This window comes from Leptonychotes weddellii, chromosome 10 (genome assembly GCF_054177405.1).
Source record: "Leptonychotes weddellii isolate Sample4059 chromosome 10, ASM5417740v2, whole genome shotgun sequence".
Taxonomy (NCBI): Eukaryota; Metazoa; Chordata; class Mammalia; order Carnivora; family Phocidae; genus Leptonychotes; species Leptonychotes weddellii.
In genome coordinates this window covers 27,556,180-27,572,905 of record NC_138378.1, presented here as the reverse complement: position 1 = coordinate 27,572,905, position 16,726 = coordinate 27,556,180, and the positions used below count along the sequence as shown (strand labels likewise).

At 49.5% G+C, this 16,726-nt stretch overlaps 1 protein-coding gene across 4 annotated transcripts; it reads right to left on the bottom strand.

Moving 5' to 3' along the window:
* Positions 1-9,338: 9,338 nt before the first annotated feature.
* Positions 9,339-15,541, bottom strand: PRND (prion like protein doppel). 4 transcript variants are annotated; one of them, XM_031040150.2, is made up of 3 exons: positions 15,439-15,535; positions 14,531-14,682; positions 9,339-13,260 (listed from the first exon to the last, which is right to left on the bottom strand). In XM_031040150.2, the coding sequence occupies exon 3, from the start codon at positions 13,247-13,249 to the stop codon at positions 12,713-12,715; it is 537 nt and encodes a 178-aa protein (XP_030896010.2). In that variant the 5' UTR covers positions 13,250-13,260; positions 14,531-14,682; positions 15,439-15,535; the 3' UTR covers positions 9,339-12,712. The 4 variants fall into 4 exon arrangements, with proteins under 4 accessions (XP_030896010.2, XP_030896011.2, XP_030896009.2 ...); XM_031040151.2 differs by having other exon boundaries at positions 15,397-15,500; XM_031040149.2 differs by lacking the exon at positions 14,531-14,682 and having other exon boundaries at positions 15,439-15,541.
* Between the last annotated feature and the right edge of the window lie 1,185 nt (positions 15,542-16,726).

Here is a 16,726-nt window from a genome sequence, read left to right as displayed (position 1 = left end):
CCTGAGACAAAAGCTAACATTTATAAAGCGTTTACTATGTGTCAGCCACCTTGCGAAGCATTCTACATGTATTATCTTATAGATAAACATATTTATAACAAACCTGTGGGGCAGAAATTACTCTTATCTCACAGATGAAAAAACTGATGATCTGAGAGGTTAATGTGTTTCCCTAAGGTCATACAGCTGATGTGGAAGGGCTAGATTTTGAACTCAAGTTTCTGGTTCTGGAATCTTTGCTCTCAAGTGCTGGACTTTTTTCAGGTAAGATTAATTTACCTGATTAACTTACCTGGATTAACCACCCCTCCCCCCCCTCCCCAAGCATGGCGGGGCAGGGCTGTGAAGCTCAGGAAATTCCTTAGCCGCACCTTTGAGACAGCAGAAGTAGGACCCTGAGCCTTGAGAAGAGGTGCTCATTTAAAAAACAAAAACGAAAACAAGAAAACAGCATTCATTCGGCACCGTCTGTATGCCAAGACCTGGGTTAGGTGCTGTTGGTTTAGAACTCATCATGGCAGAGTGAGACTCAAAGCTGGTTTCAGCCTGATGGCTCTGCACTCCCACCCCTCCTCTATTTGCTCGCATGGGTCCAGCGGACCCCAGGCGGCTCACAGGGTCTGCTTCTGGCACCCTTCCCTTGACCTTTACACCTGTGCTGTCCAGGGCCCTTGCCCCAGGCGACCTGCCCTGCAGGGTCAGCTGAAGGCCTTGAGAGCTGTTTCCCCTGCTCCCTGGCTGGTGTGCAGAGATCCTCCACACGCTTCTCTCTGGTGCGGTCCCCCTCACGCCCCACGGTAAAGGGGTTCTAACACCTTGGGACAAAGGCAGAGGCTCTGTTCTGCCACTTGGGTCTGGTCAGAGCCAACAAAGAGCCTGGGCCTTCCCAGGGGCCCAAGGACAGGGACTTGTCCATCTTCTGTCCCCTGGCGTGGTCAGCAGCCCTGAGACACCCAGGTGGGTGCACGGTCTGGCTACTGGCCACAAGTGTCCACTGTGTAACAGCAGAGAGCTCCCTGCCCCCAAGGGCCAGTGGCCAAGCTCAACCTGCTTACATGTGGCTGGAATCCTGGATGCTATGGGCAACCTTGGTGGGGACAAGTGGGAGGAGACAGCTGAAGACCAGAGTGAAGACTCAGAGTGGTTAGTCTACCTGCTTTGGTGAATGTTGGGCTTTTCAAGCTTTTTAGAAAATTGGTTTAATTTACATACAGTGAAGTGTGTAATATTAAGTGTAAAATGTGAAAAAAATTACATATTACATGTGCCCATATAACTACTACCAAGAATGAAATACAGCAATACAGAAACTTCCATCCCTGACAAAGTTCCCTCTTCCTTCCTTCCTTCCTTCCCAGTTCGGAGACCCCCACCCCCACCCCCACATACACCACATACAGTGGTGTGTACTCTTTTGCGTTTGGCTTCTGTCACTTAATAATGTAATGTCTGCAAGATTCATCCATGTTCTGTGTTCCAGTAATTTGTTCCTTTTATTGCTGAGTGGTATTCCGTTGCATGAATAAACCTCAATGTGATTATTCACTCAGCTCTTGATGGACACTTGAGTTTTTTCCAGATATGGGTTATTCTGAAGAAGCTGCTATGAACCTTTGGGTACAAGTCTTTGAGTGGATGTGTGTTTTCATTTCTCTAGGATCAATCATCCTGCTATGAGTGGGATTTCTGGGCCATATGTTTAACTATTAGAAACTGCCCAGCACTTTTCAAAGTGGAGGAACCAAGTGAAATAAGTCGGATAGAGAAAGAGAAATACTGTATGGACTCACTGATATGGGGAATCTAAACAGGACAAACTCAGAGAAACGGAGTAGAGCGTTAGTTACCAGGGGTTGAGGAGTGAGGGAAATGGGCATGAACTTCCAGTTATATGATTAACAAGTTTGGGAGTCTAGTGAACAGCATGGTAATTACAGCTAATAAATCCTGTTTATATTATATATTTGAAAGTTGCTAAGACTGTAGATCTTAAATGTCCTCCCCACAGAAAAGAAATGGTAATTATGTGACAGGATGGAGGTGGTAGCTCACACTATGATGGCAATAATTTGCAATATATGAGTGTATCAAACCAACACCTTGTACACCTTAAACTTACACCGTCGTATATGTCAATTACATTTCAATAAAGCTGGAATAAAAAAGTGGTTTAACCATTTCTTACTCTGGCCAGCAGAATGGGAGAGCTAGGAGTGCGTTTTTTTGTTTTGTTTTGTTTTAGAGAGAGAGCCCACGGAGCGCAAGCAAAGTGTGGAGAGGGAGAGGGAGAGGGAGAGAATCTCAAGCACACTCCCCGTTGAACATGTTGCCTGATGTGGGGCTCAATCTCATGACTGTGAGATCATGACCTGAGCCGAAATTAAGAGTCAGATGCTTAACTGACTGAGCCACCCGGGAGGCCCTAGGAGTGTGTTTCGATGTGCCTCAACCCCATTTAATTTTTAGATTTCAATTTAAACACCAACTCCCAATTTAAAACACAGATCCCCTTTACTCATGCATGCAGCTCATCATATGTGAGATTTTTTTTAAAAGATTTATTTATTTATTTATTTTAGAGAGAAAGAGAGGGGGGGCATGGGTGGGGAAGGGGCAGAGGGAGAGAATTTCACTCAGACTCTGTGCTGAGCGCAGAGCCTGATGTGGGGCCTGATCTCACAACCCATGAGATCATGACCTGAGCTAAAACCAGGAGTCAGACACTTAACCGACTGAGCCATCCAAGCGGCCAACATGTGAGATTAATTAAAGAATCATATTCAGGGTTCAAGTCTGTCTCCACCACTGACCTGCTCCAAGCTCCCCTACTGTGGGCCCCATCACCGCACCCCCGAGGGCTGGCATAGATACCCAGCACACAGAAGCGGCTCTGTAAGTGTGTTTCCTAGCAGGCTGGCCGGTGGGTGGAGCCTGGAGGCCTGGGAGCCCAGGAGGGTTCACTGTGTTCCGTTCTCTGGGGATCACCCTCTTTCATTTCTCAATGCTGTTGTGCTACTCACAGTCTAGTCTAGTGTTACCCCGGGCTGTGTGCAGTGCCCACACCTGCCACTTCTTTCTAGACCTTGAAGTCTTTGGGCTTCTTCCTGGCCCGCTTCTCTCACTCTTTATTGGCTCTGCCTAAGTATCATCTCCAGTGTCCCTGGGAACAGCTAATTGTCCCTCTTGCAAGCTCCCATAGCAGCCTCACAGGCCCCTTCCAGCTTCTGATGCTTCCCCATCACTGTGGATGGTGCGCATCCCAAAGCGATAGATCCTGAGAGTTTGGTAAATTTCATTATTGCTTAGATTTCCCTCATAGCATTCAGGAAGGTTTTGTTAGAAAGCATGAATGATCACCCTTTATATACTCTGGGGACAGCTACTGAAATAAATTCTGCCCTTAAACTAAACGACTCTACTGTGTAATAGGTGAGTGACCTTAGGCCCGCATGGGCCTGAGTCCCTACGGCAGAGAGACACTGCTGGAGTCCCAGAGCCATGACATTTGCTGGAGTGGGAGGAATTCGGGGGGGCTCCAGCATCCCCCTCGGGAGGAGAAGTGGGTGAGGCAGCGGGTGAGGGCCAGGTAGCCGGACGTGAAGCAAGATCCACATGAGTCACCTCAAACTCACCACGCGCCAAACTCAACCTCTTCGTCCCCCTGGGGGTTCTCGCAGCTCTGACTGCCTGCGCCTACGCCCCACCCAGCAGCTAGAGCCGGCTTTCTAAAGGCAAACCCGCTGTGGCAGTCACCTTCCTAACGCCCTTCAGTCAGTCGGTTCTCTCTCTTCCCTTCACCCTCGCACCGCAAGGGTGCTCCACGGATGAGCAGTACCAGCATCACCTGTGAGCTCGTTTGAACTGCACCATCTCCGGCCACCCCAAACCTGCTGAAGAAGCATCTGCATTTGCCCAAGATCTCCAAGGAACTCGTGTGCCCACTTGAGACGTGCTGCCCTATAGGACACAGGACCCGTAAGAAGGAACCGCTGCTGATCTTGCCCCTGGCACTCTCCAGCCTGGCATCACTCCCCTCCCACATCCCTGCGGGGAAACTGAGTGCCTTGCAGCCCCTGGAATAGACCAGTCTTTTTTTTTTTTCTTTCTTTTTTTGCATGACATTGCCCCTTTCCAGTCTTCTCCCCCTGGGTACCCACATCCATCCTTTCAGGCTCGCCCTCTCTGGAGACTGTCTTGCTGGTGCTCATGGCTTGCACAAGGCACGGTCAGCACCCCGAAGGCAAGGCGGTGGCTCGTTCCCTCATTGCTGTCTCTGCAGAGCTCTGTGCACGGTCATGCACATGATAGCACGTCCATGACGATCTACTGCCACGTGATCCTGAACTCCAGCGGCCGCCACCCCAGGGGCCACGGGTGGGGAGAGAGATCAGAGGGCAATCTTCAACCCATCTAGAGCACCGCCCCCCACTTGAAATGACTTCAGCTGTGACTTGGGAGGGCTATCAACACTGTCGGGGGAATGAATGAATCTGTGTAAAGGTGACATGGCAAACAGTTGAGTATGCTGTGCTGGAGCCAGTCACGCAGTCTCCCCGGGAGCGACTGCCCCCATGTCTTCCACTTCCAGCAGCAACTACGAGCACTAGCCGCTCAGAATTAGCAAGGTGCATTAATCATGTTTATTTTCTGGATATCATGAAGTTTTGATATCTTAAAAAAAACCTTTCTGATGGGGGAGAGACTGCCCTCCCAGGGCCAGCCAGTCCTTAGAGACAGCAAAGGGCTCAGCTGGGAGCTTGCCGCTGAGATGCGAGGTCATCAATCCGGAGCCCATCTCCTACGTCCAGGCGCCCTGGGAGGTGGGATTCCTCTACTTTCACCAGCCAGCCCGAGTACCAGAGACTAGAGACCACTATGATAGCCCAAAGCCCACTGAAATGATTCACTCTAGCTTCACTCTGTCTTGCCCTTCCTGAGGAAACCGCAGGCAAGCCTTCTGACCTAGGCTCTCCCCTGTTCCTACCTCTGCCTTTTGACCCAAGCCTGGGGTTCCTCCCACCGCCCTGCGTGAGGAGCCATGCTTCTCACTTCTAGGGGGATTGTGAGTCACATTAAACTTGTCTTCCAATGGCATTGACCTCTTCATGTTGTCACTCAGTCAGCTTTATAAATTAAGACCAGCGCACAGGGTACTGGAAGTGGGCAAATGGTACACACCAGATCCCCCCTGAGCTCCCAGAGACCTGGCATAGCAGCACACCTGTGTGTGTGTGTGTGTGTGTGCATGCGTGCATGCACGTGTGTGCACCCCAACAGCAGGGCGTTCTTGCCCAGCAGCAGAGCTCCAGCACAGGGTAGATCGACACACGGTAGGAACTCAATAAATGTTGGTCAAATGAAGGCATGGATTCACTCACAAAATGCCCAAGATGAGACAAAGAAAGACATTAGCTAAAATGTTGAATGTAAGTTAGGAGCTGAGATAGTGCCCAGAGGAAAAAGTATCTGTAATCCTAGGTAAAAACCATCTACTAAGGCAAAGGGCCAATGGCCTTGAAATATAGACGTGAAGCCTCCCGAGACAGGGTCAGGTCCTGCCCTGAGTGAGTCTGGCAGCTGGACTTCTGGAACATCCAACTGCACAGATCAGTGCTCCCCAAGTTGAGTGGGAGCAGGTTTGCAGACCACAGTAATTTTGAAATTCCAGGAGGAAATTTTTAGAATCTGTTCTTGTGACAAGGAGGCCAGAAAAGTCCTTTAACTTTGGATGGGTGGAGGTCCCTCCACGCTTTGGCTATGCCATGTGAGCCAAAAGCTGAGGAAAACCCACTGACCCTTTGTCTCCTGCTCCCCTTTGTTTCTTTTCCCCAGGGGAGCAGAGTTGATGGTGGGGTTTGGCTTAGGCACAGGGAGGGATAAATGACATTTAAGAGACACTAAAAAGGGGCACCTGGTGGCTCAGTTGGTTAAGCGTCTGCCTTTGGCTCAGGTCATGATCCTGGAGTCCTGGGATCGAGTCCCGCATTGGGCTCCCTGCTCGGCAGGGAGTCTGCTTCTCCCTCTGACCTTCCCCCTTCTCATGTGCTCACTCTCTCTCTCTCAAATTAAAAAAGAGAGAGAGAGAGAGAGACCCTAAAAGGGTTGTGGACACAATTTCAATGTGTGTGTGTGTGTGTGTTTTCCCCACACATCTAAGCAATTCTCCAATACAGTTGGGTGTCCTATAATTCTCTTTTTTCCCCAAGTTTTTATTTAAATTCTGGGTGTCATATAATTCAACTCAGTTCTGACACTAGTACTGTCAGATCACACAGGTTAAGGGCTCAGTCCTCCGAGACTGCCCCCCCCATTCAGATACCAATTCTAAGTCTAGGGTGTCACCTGTGTTTCTGACTGGCTGGCTATAGACAGGAGGTTTCAATGACCCCTTCTTGAGTTCGATTAATTTATTAGAGTGGCTCACAAAACTCGTGTTTATTATAAAAGAATATAACTCAGGAACAGACAGAAATGATGTATAGGACAAGGTATGGGAACAGATCATGTAGTCTCCTTACTCTCTCGGAGAGCACAACTGTCCCCAAATTTCCACGTGTTCACCAACCTGGAAGCTTCCCGAACGCGGTCTTTCTTGTGTTTTATGGAGGCTTCATTACCTGGGCACAACTGATGAACTCATTGGCTATTGGTGATTGGTTCAGCTTCCAGTCCCTCTCCTCTCCCCATAAATCAGGGGGTGGGACTCAAAGTTCCAACCCTCCAGTCTTGGTTGGTTCACCTGGCAACAAGCCCCTATCCTTGGGTGCTCTACAAGTCACCTCATTAACATAAACTCATGAAGGTGCTGGTGATTAATAACAAGACACCCATTTCACCTTTATGGCTGTGAAGCGATTTCAGGAGCTGAGGACAAGAGATCGAGTATTATGACAAAAGATGCTTCCACCCATCTTATTGCTCAGCAAATTCCAAGGGTTTGCAGAGCTGTGAGCTAAGAACCATGGATAAAGGGGTGCCTGGGTGGCTTAGTCGTTAAGCGTCTGCCTTCAGCTCAGGTCATGATCCCAGGGTCCTGGGATCGAGCCCCGCATCGGGCTCCCTGCTCCTCGGGCAGCCTGCTTCTCCCTCTCCACTCCCCTTGCTTGTGTTCCCTCTCTCGCTGTGTCTCTCTCTGTCAAATAAATAAATAAAATCTTTAAAAAAAAATAAAAAGAACCATGGATGAAGATCAAATACATATGAGAAATGTATTTTGGTCATCTAGATGACTAAATACGTATTTCCTAGAAACCACAATGTTGCAGATGCTATAACTCCCTCATTTTGTTCTTGATTGCTAAGTAGCTCTGAGTTAAAACAGTTAAAACAATTAGAAACCCTATTTATGGATTTGGAAATTCAAGTACAACACAGTTGATATGGGAATTGGCTAACCAGTTTTAGTACACGTGCTGCCGAAGCAAGCACAAGGGAATTGGCTAACCAGGACCCTACCCTGGACCCTTGCCTCTGCTTAGTCCTTGAAACTCCCTTTGGTGTTGAAGGTCGTTTCTTAAGCCTGGAGCTCTGGGGACATAACTCCTCACCCTGTTGAACGCTGACGGCACCTCTGATGAGCCCATGTGTGTAATTCTCTCTCCCAGGCCCTTGCCTTCTCCTCTAACCTCCCACCCCCTCCCACCTCCCTCCATCCAGGGAGACCAGCTGTGTTAGGTCCTCTGACCCTGACTTGTTTCTAGCTTCCTCAAGTTCCTCTCTGGCTTTCTGCCAACTTCCTTCCACACTTTATAGCTAAGCCTGCTGGAGTTAAAGCAATCCATATTGTTTAAGAAAGCAATGCTTTCCCACAGAAAGGTTTCCATTAAAATAAGATCTGGAAATTCCAAGGGCTGACCAGGTGGGTGGGTGGAGATAAGAAATTCAGACCAGAGTAGGGGAAGCATCTTGAGGAGGAGTGACACTTAAGTATTGAAAGCTAAGCTCTTAGGCGGGGGTGGGGTGGGGTGGGGGTGGGGGTGGGGGGTCAGCTCTGGACTGGGTGCAGCCACCAGGGAGGTCCCTTTAGAAGGCAAATGGTCAGTACATGGGACCTCTTTCAGTCTGAGGCCTCCCGTGGGCCCAGGTGAAGCCTCCCACTTGCCAAGGGAGACAGCTGCGTCCGTTGAGTAGGCTTTGAGTGGTCTGGAAGGGGCTTGGAGATGTCCCAAAGACAGAGTGCCTTATTCCCATTTTGCTTGCAATGTTTGATTTATTCTCATTCTGCACGTGCTGGTCATTCCCAGGGACATGGGAGTTTGGCTCCCTTCCCTTCCACAGGGGGAACCTGGGTGCCCAGCTGTAACGGGTCTGCTGCAAGCATGAGGGTAGGAGGAGTCGTCGGGGCTGATGGCATGGTCTCGGGGCCGAATGAGCAGGTACCCAGCCACTGACACGAGCTGGGTTTGCCAGGGGCCTCTGCACTTCAGCGGAGCGCTGTCTGAGCTTCCAGCTGGGGAAGCTGAAACTTGCCAGGCACCGTAGGGTGTCCTTGTCCAGCCACATACGGCGCATGAAGAAAACACGGTGGGTGGAAATGCAAGACGTGACCAAACCGGGAGGTATGAAGTAATTCCGGGGGGCGCCTGATGCCACGGGCCAGCGCGCCAAGCCCGTCCCTGTGATCAGGAAACTTGCGGTAGAGTGTAAGGAGCTCAAGACAAACTCACAGCCACGACCTGGGACGAACCTCGCTAGGGCCCCAGGGTGGGGTTTCTAAATGTTGCCAAACGCATCCTAAGCAAGATGGGGTGTGAAGGCTCCGAGAAGAGGCTGGCCCGCCGCCGGAGCCCCGAAAGGAGGAAGCCGCGGGCTACTTGAACATTGCACCTGACGCCCCCAGAGCTCATGCGCACTGGAATGCGGGGCATTTACTACGGATGGATAAAAAGGGATTAAAAAGGCGAGGACTGAACATCACCCCACGCCTCCCTGGCCCGCGGGAAGCGCGGAGTTGTGCAAATATACCACCCTCTGAAGCCCCAGTATGCACAGCCTGCTTTCCCTGCTTCTCACCTGGATGTTCTGGGCCCCAAACCAGGTTTAAGATGGGAGTTGCTAACAGTTTGGGGATTTTCAAATGGTCCTTGTGGTCAGAAATTACTTGGGAGGATTTGGGTGTGCTGTGTGCAAAGGGGAGAAGGTGCTCGAGCAGCATTTGCAGAAGAGGCGGCTTCTTACACTTGAAAGACCTAAAACCCCTTAGAGGTTAGCGCCACGGCGGCAGGCGGGACCGAGAACAGCTCCAGCGACGCAAGAACGTAATCTAGTCACATCTAGAAAAATTTAAATTATTTAAATTTGAACGAGTCCACAGAAATAAAAGGCACACATTGCAAGGCTGTATGTACATGGATGTTTATTGTTTGCAGTGGCAAAAAACTGAGGCTACCTGAAGGTCCGTCAACAGGAAGCAATGGAATCAACCAGGGTCCATCTGGACTATGGAGTATTAATTACACAGCAATCTAAAAGGACAATTGTCGTTAGCTAACCAGCTAACTGTTGAACTGGAAAGAGTTTCATGATGCAGCATTAAGTTACAGAGGCAAATTGCTGAGGGATAAATGTGATATGTACAATTACCGTATTTTTAAAAGGAGAAATCAATTTTTTTTAAAAGAAACCCTCCCTTATATACCTAAGCACAGTGAAAACGGGGAGGCTACAGATCAGGCAGGAAGGAGGGGGTGGGTTGGGGGAGGCAAGAACTAAAACATCATAGAAAAATGAAAAAAGCATCGAATAAAGTTCTATAAAATAAAGAGACTATTTGGAATATGAAAGCTCATCTATAGTACTATTGCAAATATGTACATTTGTATATGCAAATGGGGAAGGCCTAGGAGGTAAGAGGGCAGACTGAAAACTCTGACTTGATCAGATACTGGGATGGGGGCAACGTGGTGTTCTGGATTTCTATTGTAATTTGAATGTCACTTTTATAATGAACACATTTTGAAAAGTCAACACTTGGAGGGGACAAGAAAGCAAGGGTTGATGAAGTTATTCACCTTTAAAACGTCCGTATCAAGAATAATTCAGACGTCCCTCACAATGTCCTGCACATAGTAGGCGCTCGGCCACCTTTGGCTAACGTGAGAAACCAGACTCACACAGCCTCCCCTGGACCTCATAATTTGTAAACAGCGTCAAGGATGCTCAAGCACGTGTAGTCTCAGTTAAAGCTTCATGATTAATTTGGCATTTGAATCACCATATACAAATGTCCTTCATGCCCCACTTAAATCTGGTTTCTGGAACTGTTAATGAAATGAGAAAAGACAGCAATTATAGAAAATGTACTATATCATTGCCTGTTTGCCTAAGAAATGAAGTCATTTTGCTTATGTGGCTGTGTGTGCCCTTTTGGTTAAACTCAGCAGAGCTGGACTGAAATTTCAACATCAGCTTACAGGTAGTTGTCTTTCTTTCTTTTTTTTTAATTTAATTTTTATTTATTTAATTGACAGAGAGAGAGAGAGACAGACAGCGTGAGAGGGAACAAAAGCAGGGGAAGTGGGAGAGGGAGAAGGAGACTTCCCGCCGAGCAGGGAGCCTGATGCGGGGCTCAATCCCAGGATCATGACCTGAGCCGAAGGCAGACGCTTAACGACTGAGCCACCCAGGTGCCCCAGTAGTTTTTCTTTCTTTTTCTCTTTCTTTCTTTCCTTCTTTTTCTTTCTTTCTTTCTTTCTTTCTTTCTTTCTTTCTTTCTTTCTTTCTTTCTTTCTTTCTTTCTTTCTTTCTTTCTTTCTTTCTTTCTTCTTTCTCCCCCAGTCTTTCTTGCTATTGCTATTGTTTAAAAAATAAAAATAAAAGACTGACTTGCAAGAAATAACCTCTACAGGGTCTGTACTTTTATCCTGGGCTCTGCTCAAGAATTCAGCAGGACCATGGAAGTGGAAGGTGAGGGCAGTGCTGGCAGCCTGAGGACTAAGACCTTCTGGCATCCTCCATCCCATCCTCCTCCAGCACTGATCCAGTGCAGGGTGGCCCCCAGGCTCCTTGGGGAAGGCCGTTACCCTGGGCTGCCCTGCCCCCAAGTCCTTCACTGGCCTTCTCTGTTAGAACCTTCCAAAAGTATCCTTGAGAAGAATGCTGATAGCAGTGGAGGCTCAGAACAAGAGGTACCATTATCAACATTCATGTTTTAAAATACTTAGGATAAACTGAGAATGTACATTCCCCCCCCCCCCCCTTTACGGACTCTCTTTAAAGGAGAATTGATAATAGTCAGCAGCTAGTGCATCCAAATATGGTTCAACAATTCCTGGGAGTCTCTAAGAGTATCCCAGAGGACCTGTGGGGACATCTTAGAGCATTAGATTCATTATTTGTATTTAAGCCGTATTCATATTTTGTAATATATATTTAACTAATAAGAGGTAGATACTAAGTGCCATATCTACCCTTGCTTATGGTATGAATGAGTGAATTCTTTGTTCGGTCTCCCTAAAGACACGGTTTCTTTTGAAACTTTTTGGCAAGGAATTATTCTTTTTTAAATTTTTTTTTAAGATTTTATTTATTTATTTGAGAGAGAGAATGAGACAGAGAGAGAGAGCATGAGAGGGGGGAGGATCAGAGGGAGAAGCAGACTCCCTGCTGAGCAGGGAGTCCGATGCGGGACTCGATCCTGGGACTCCAGGATCATGACCTGAGCCGAAGGCAGTCGCTTAACCAACTGAGCCACCCAGGCGCCCGGAATTATTCTTTTATAGTGATAAGTGGTTCACAGAAATGACAGCCCCACCCCAACACGGTGGTTAAAAGAACAGCTGGAGATCGGCCACCGGACCCGTGTAAAGGGAGTATGGTTAGAGACTCTCATGTGCATGTACATAAAAAGATGCCCCTATAGCACTAAGGGAACATTGCAAAGCAAATGTGTCATTTAAAAATATTTTCTCAAATCCAGGTGATATTTCAGAGAGAGGAAGAGCGAACACTTATCCTTCTGGTGAAAGAAATCTTTGTGCCCTAGACACATCCTGCTGTGGAAATGGTCTGCTCTGGGAGTTCAGCCTGGCAAGATCGCCTTACGCCGTGATTTCTGGGCCTTTGTCTCGCTTTACCTCTATGATCGTTTACTCCCTTTATTGTATCTTAGCTTCATCAGAAGAATTAAATACAACCTGCCTGGAACAAGGTATCAGGATCCATGGCCATCAGCTCAGGCGGAAATCTGGGTTTGGATTTGGGCCTGGCAAGCCGTAAAGGACTCACAAGGCAGCTCTGGGATTGCACAGAATGGAAGATCTGGGGTTGGACAAGCCAGGATTGCATTCTGGTTCGGCTACTTTCTAGCCACCTCACCTCTTGGAGCCTCAGTTTCCTTGTCTACACAGTGGGAAGAACCCCTGTCTCTAGGAGGGGTTGGGGATACCGGGAAGCGTGTGGCCTGGTCCCTGGCATGTTCTCTTCTCTGTTCGCCGAACATTTGTTCATTATTTATTGCAGAACGCACCGTGCCAGATGCCTCCCGGGGAGGCGAGAAGGCAGTGCGTGGGGCCGGACTTGGTACCCACACATTATTTACCCGATACAGTCAGGTACCCCAGGGGAGACTTGCCAGTGCTCCTTGAGGCACTGGAGAATCACGGCTCTTTGGTACCTTTGGGACATGCGGGGGGCTGGGGCCTGGGGGAGAACTGGGCCACGCCAGCCCACGGCTCACCCTCTCATCCCTGTGGCCGCTGGCCCGCCTGCAAGCTTATTTCACGATCAACCAAATGAAAACCAGCAGGCAGAGCAGCATGGGCAGGTCGACGCCGACCCGAAGTCCCGCGCCCCTCTCCAACCAAAAATCGCAGTGCTTGACTGAGCAGAGCTCCCTGATCAGCCGCCACAGGACCCGCTGGTACAGCTTGTTGTCCTGTTTCTCACGGGACAGCTCCTCCGGGTTGGCCAACAGCGTGGCGTTGATGCAGTCGCTCACAAACTTCTCCTTGGTCACGTTGGCCTCCGAGCAGCCGTTGTAGTGGACCCCGTCGGGGAACTGCCAGTAGTTGGCCTCGTAGTACCTGTTGCCCTCAGCTCCCAGGTCGATATCCAGCTTCCGGCCTTGCCTGATGAACGCCCCGGGGCGGATCTCTGCCTTGTGCGCCTCCGTGACCTGGGAGGTACTGGGCAAGGCCTTCCTATTCCACTTGATTCTGTGCTTTATGCCTCTCGCCTTGACCGCCGACAGCTGGCTGAACAGCAGGACACAGACGATGGCCAACCAGCATCTGCCCAGATGTTTCCCCATTGTGTCGGGATCTGCAAGAGCAAAGGCCTGGGCAGTTACCTTCCCCCAGGGGGGTGGGAGGTTCCCGGGTTCCCCTGCCCCCCTCCGTGTGCGGACGATTTTAAGCAAGGAATGCATCCTTGCGCCCTTCACGTTTTCCAAAAAGCGGAATAGTTTTCCCCGTGCTCGGGTTGCACAGGCTAAGTCAATACCCAGGTTCTTGCTTTTGCCTGGAATTACATCCATTCAGGGTGGAGATCTGGTTTTCTCCCACAGATAAGACGCTACAACTGGCAATTAGAAAGCCTTTGAATATGCATGGGAAAATAAGCGAGTAATGACATAATACATATAGGTTTTCTTTGGGGCTCCCGTCTTTCCAGTCAGAGGATCTCTGGAGGAAAATACACAGAAGAGTTGGAACCACAGGCTTCTGAGCACAGACTGTATTGTTCATCTTCCCTCTTTATTCTATTCCTCTAAGCTGGCTCTGTTCTCTGGCACATTCTGCCATCTATTCTAAGAAAGCCCCAAAGGGCTTTAGGGTAATGATGGAGAGAGAGATGGAAGCGTGGCCAAGAGACCCCTGCCTCCTTCTGCATCAGGGGGTCAAGATGTGCTATAGAGGTGGCTCCCAGCCTCGCCCTGGGGACAGTGTGACCCCCCACTTCCCCTCACCCAGCACTTACTATGCATCAGCCACTGGCATTGACTGACTTAATTCTCACATGGGGTGGTGCATTATTATTCCCATCTGATAAAAGTTGTCCTGTGGGGTGCCTGGATGGCTCTGCCATCAGGTCATGATCCCAGGGCCCCCACATAGGTATCTCTGCTCAGCGGGGAGTCTGCTTCTCTCTCTGTCCCTCCCCCCTGCTCGTGCGCTCTCTCTCTCTCAAATAAATAAATAAAATCTTAAAAAAAAAAGTTGTCCTGGGATTCAGAGTAGGTAAGTGATTTGCCCAAGCCTGCACAATAGCAGGTGGCAGATTTGAATCCAGTCTGTCTGACTTTGTTCCCATGTGCCCACTTGCCATGTCCCATGGCCCTTCTGTGTTGCAGGAGGGGACGGTGCCCGCGTTTTGTGCTTTTGACTCGCTGGGCATGAAGGGCAGCACCGATGGGCCCTAAGCTGAGCAAAGAGCAGGGTCCGTGAGGAATTCCGGAGGAGATGGGATGCTGAGGAGGATCGGAGGGCCTGGGGGAGCACTCCGAAGGGCTGCTGATGACATCAGGGGATATCCCCCCTTCCCCACCGCCCCCCAGTCCGGTAGTTTGTCCCATCTGGCTCCTGAAACTTACAATAGCTATTGTGGAAGTCTACTTCCCAAGGTCAACTGTTCCGGGCATCCCAGCACCTGGACCGTTGTCGGCGTGGATGAGAAACCCCGGAATGGTTACAAAAGCCAAGCGTGCTCAGGCTGTGTCCTAGACGAAGTTCTATTGTGCCGGAGCTGGAGGAGGTTCAAAAGTCAGCTTGCTTAGCCCCTAACACACCTTCCCTGCAGGATTCCCAAAGTGATAGGTCAATCTCTGTTAAAATGTTCAGCTGGAGTGTGACTCTGGTCCTTATGTAGGAAAAAAGGCAAAATGCAACCTCCGTGCATGTCCAGTCCCACCTCTGGATGCCCGCGAAGCGGCTTCTGCTGACCTTTCTTTGCCTGTAGGTGTGGTCTAGTCTCTGGCTCAGGGAGGGCATGAGTGTGCCCGGCAGCAGCCTGAGAACCTACTTTTCTGGCACCTTACCCCCCCACCGCCCCCTAAGCACAGTGACCTCAGACCAGCTTTCTCCAAAGAGATCCAAGCATGAAGCCAACGTTCATTAATCTCCTAAATAGGGGGCCACACCCCATGCCATCGGCCCATACTCTTTTGGTAGGAGAAATGTTAAATAAGAATAATAACACAAATTACAGGTGTGTCAAGTTAAAAAAAAAGTATAGAGATCTTGAGAAAGTAGTCTTCATAGACAAGGGCTTAAAAGCAGAAGAAAATCCCAACCAGCCAACCCTAAAGTAGCATTTTATTGCAAGCACCAAAACCAGACATGCAACACAGTGATGCCCCAACAGGCTCATGTGTCCCCTTACTCGGGACACCCCCCAGGAGATGGGAGACAAGAAACCACTGTACGGTTTGCAGTCTGATTAGAAATGAGCAACCCTCACCACAGAAACGGAATCCAGCGCGAACTCTGCCTCCCCACATACCTCGGGCTCTCTCTGGAAGCTTGCCTCTGGAACCTCAGCAGCACTGTCCTCCAGCACTGCCCTCCCCCGTATGTAGGAGCTGCAGGGGGAGGCGGCATTCCTATTGCTCTCCAAATATGGCAGCCCTCCTCGCTGGGCACGACCAATCAGGGGTTCCCAGGCACTCCTCTGCCTTGAGGATAGACCGCATAACTCTTCACTAATAAACACTGTGTGAAGATCTTGATGAAGTTCAGAGGGACTTGAGAGTTGCCTTTGATTTTCCTTTCTTTTCTTTTATGTATGGATGTGTTCATCTACTTACTTACTTACTATTAACCAGTTTATCACAAAGGACATTACAAAGGAAACAGATGAACAGCCAGATGAAGAAGTACATAAGGCAAGGTCTGGAGGGTTCTAACTGCAGGAGTCCTCATGGAGTCTGGGGCACGGCCTCCCCCAATGTTGATGAGTTCACCAACTTGGAAGTTCTCCGAACCCCTCTGTGCCAGTAACTGGGGACACAAACCAAATACTCTAACAAAAGATACTCCTATCACCCCTATCACTCAGGAATTCACAAGGTTTTAGAAGCTCTGTGCCAGACACTGGGGACGTTATTATACCACAATGTCACAGCTGGACAGATGGATGGAGACATCTGTCCAGAGTCTGGTTAGGTCTATTTTTAAGACTGGATTTCGAGAGGTGCCTTGTAGAGCTGAAATGAGCAGTGTTAGAAGGAAAACCTTTCCCATCCGTATCTGCAACAGAGGGTTGTTGCCGGGTATGCATGCCGTCCTGCACCTGAAGACCAGCCTTGGCCAGCAAAGGGGTTTTGGCCAGGCAGCCTCTGTGGGAAGGGTCTGGTCCAGAAAAGGGTGGGAGAGCAGCTGGGCCACACTGCCCCCTCCCAGCGGGGACCCCCAGGGAGCGAGGTACCACACTTCCTTTGGGGCGGTGGAAAAGCAGGGTTCATGTTGGATAGAGGGACACATAAGAGGCTTGGCCAGCACTTTAAGCTGTTGAGCATCCAGGAAGGCTTGAGCTACTGAATTAGTCCAAGGCCAAGAAGTTAAGGTCTACAGAAACCCACGGGACAGATGCAGATGGAGGTGAAACGGACAGGGTGCAAACATGGTGGGGGCGGGGAGTGAGTTTCCTCCGACAGGTGGGGAGGGGAGCTGGAGAACGAGCTTCTCCTGGCAGGAGGGACTGCACTCCCTTATTGGGCGACTGGTCCTTGTACAGAAGGGACGTACTTAGGTGTCTCTGCTCCAGTTATTACTGCAATGCGAAATCAAAA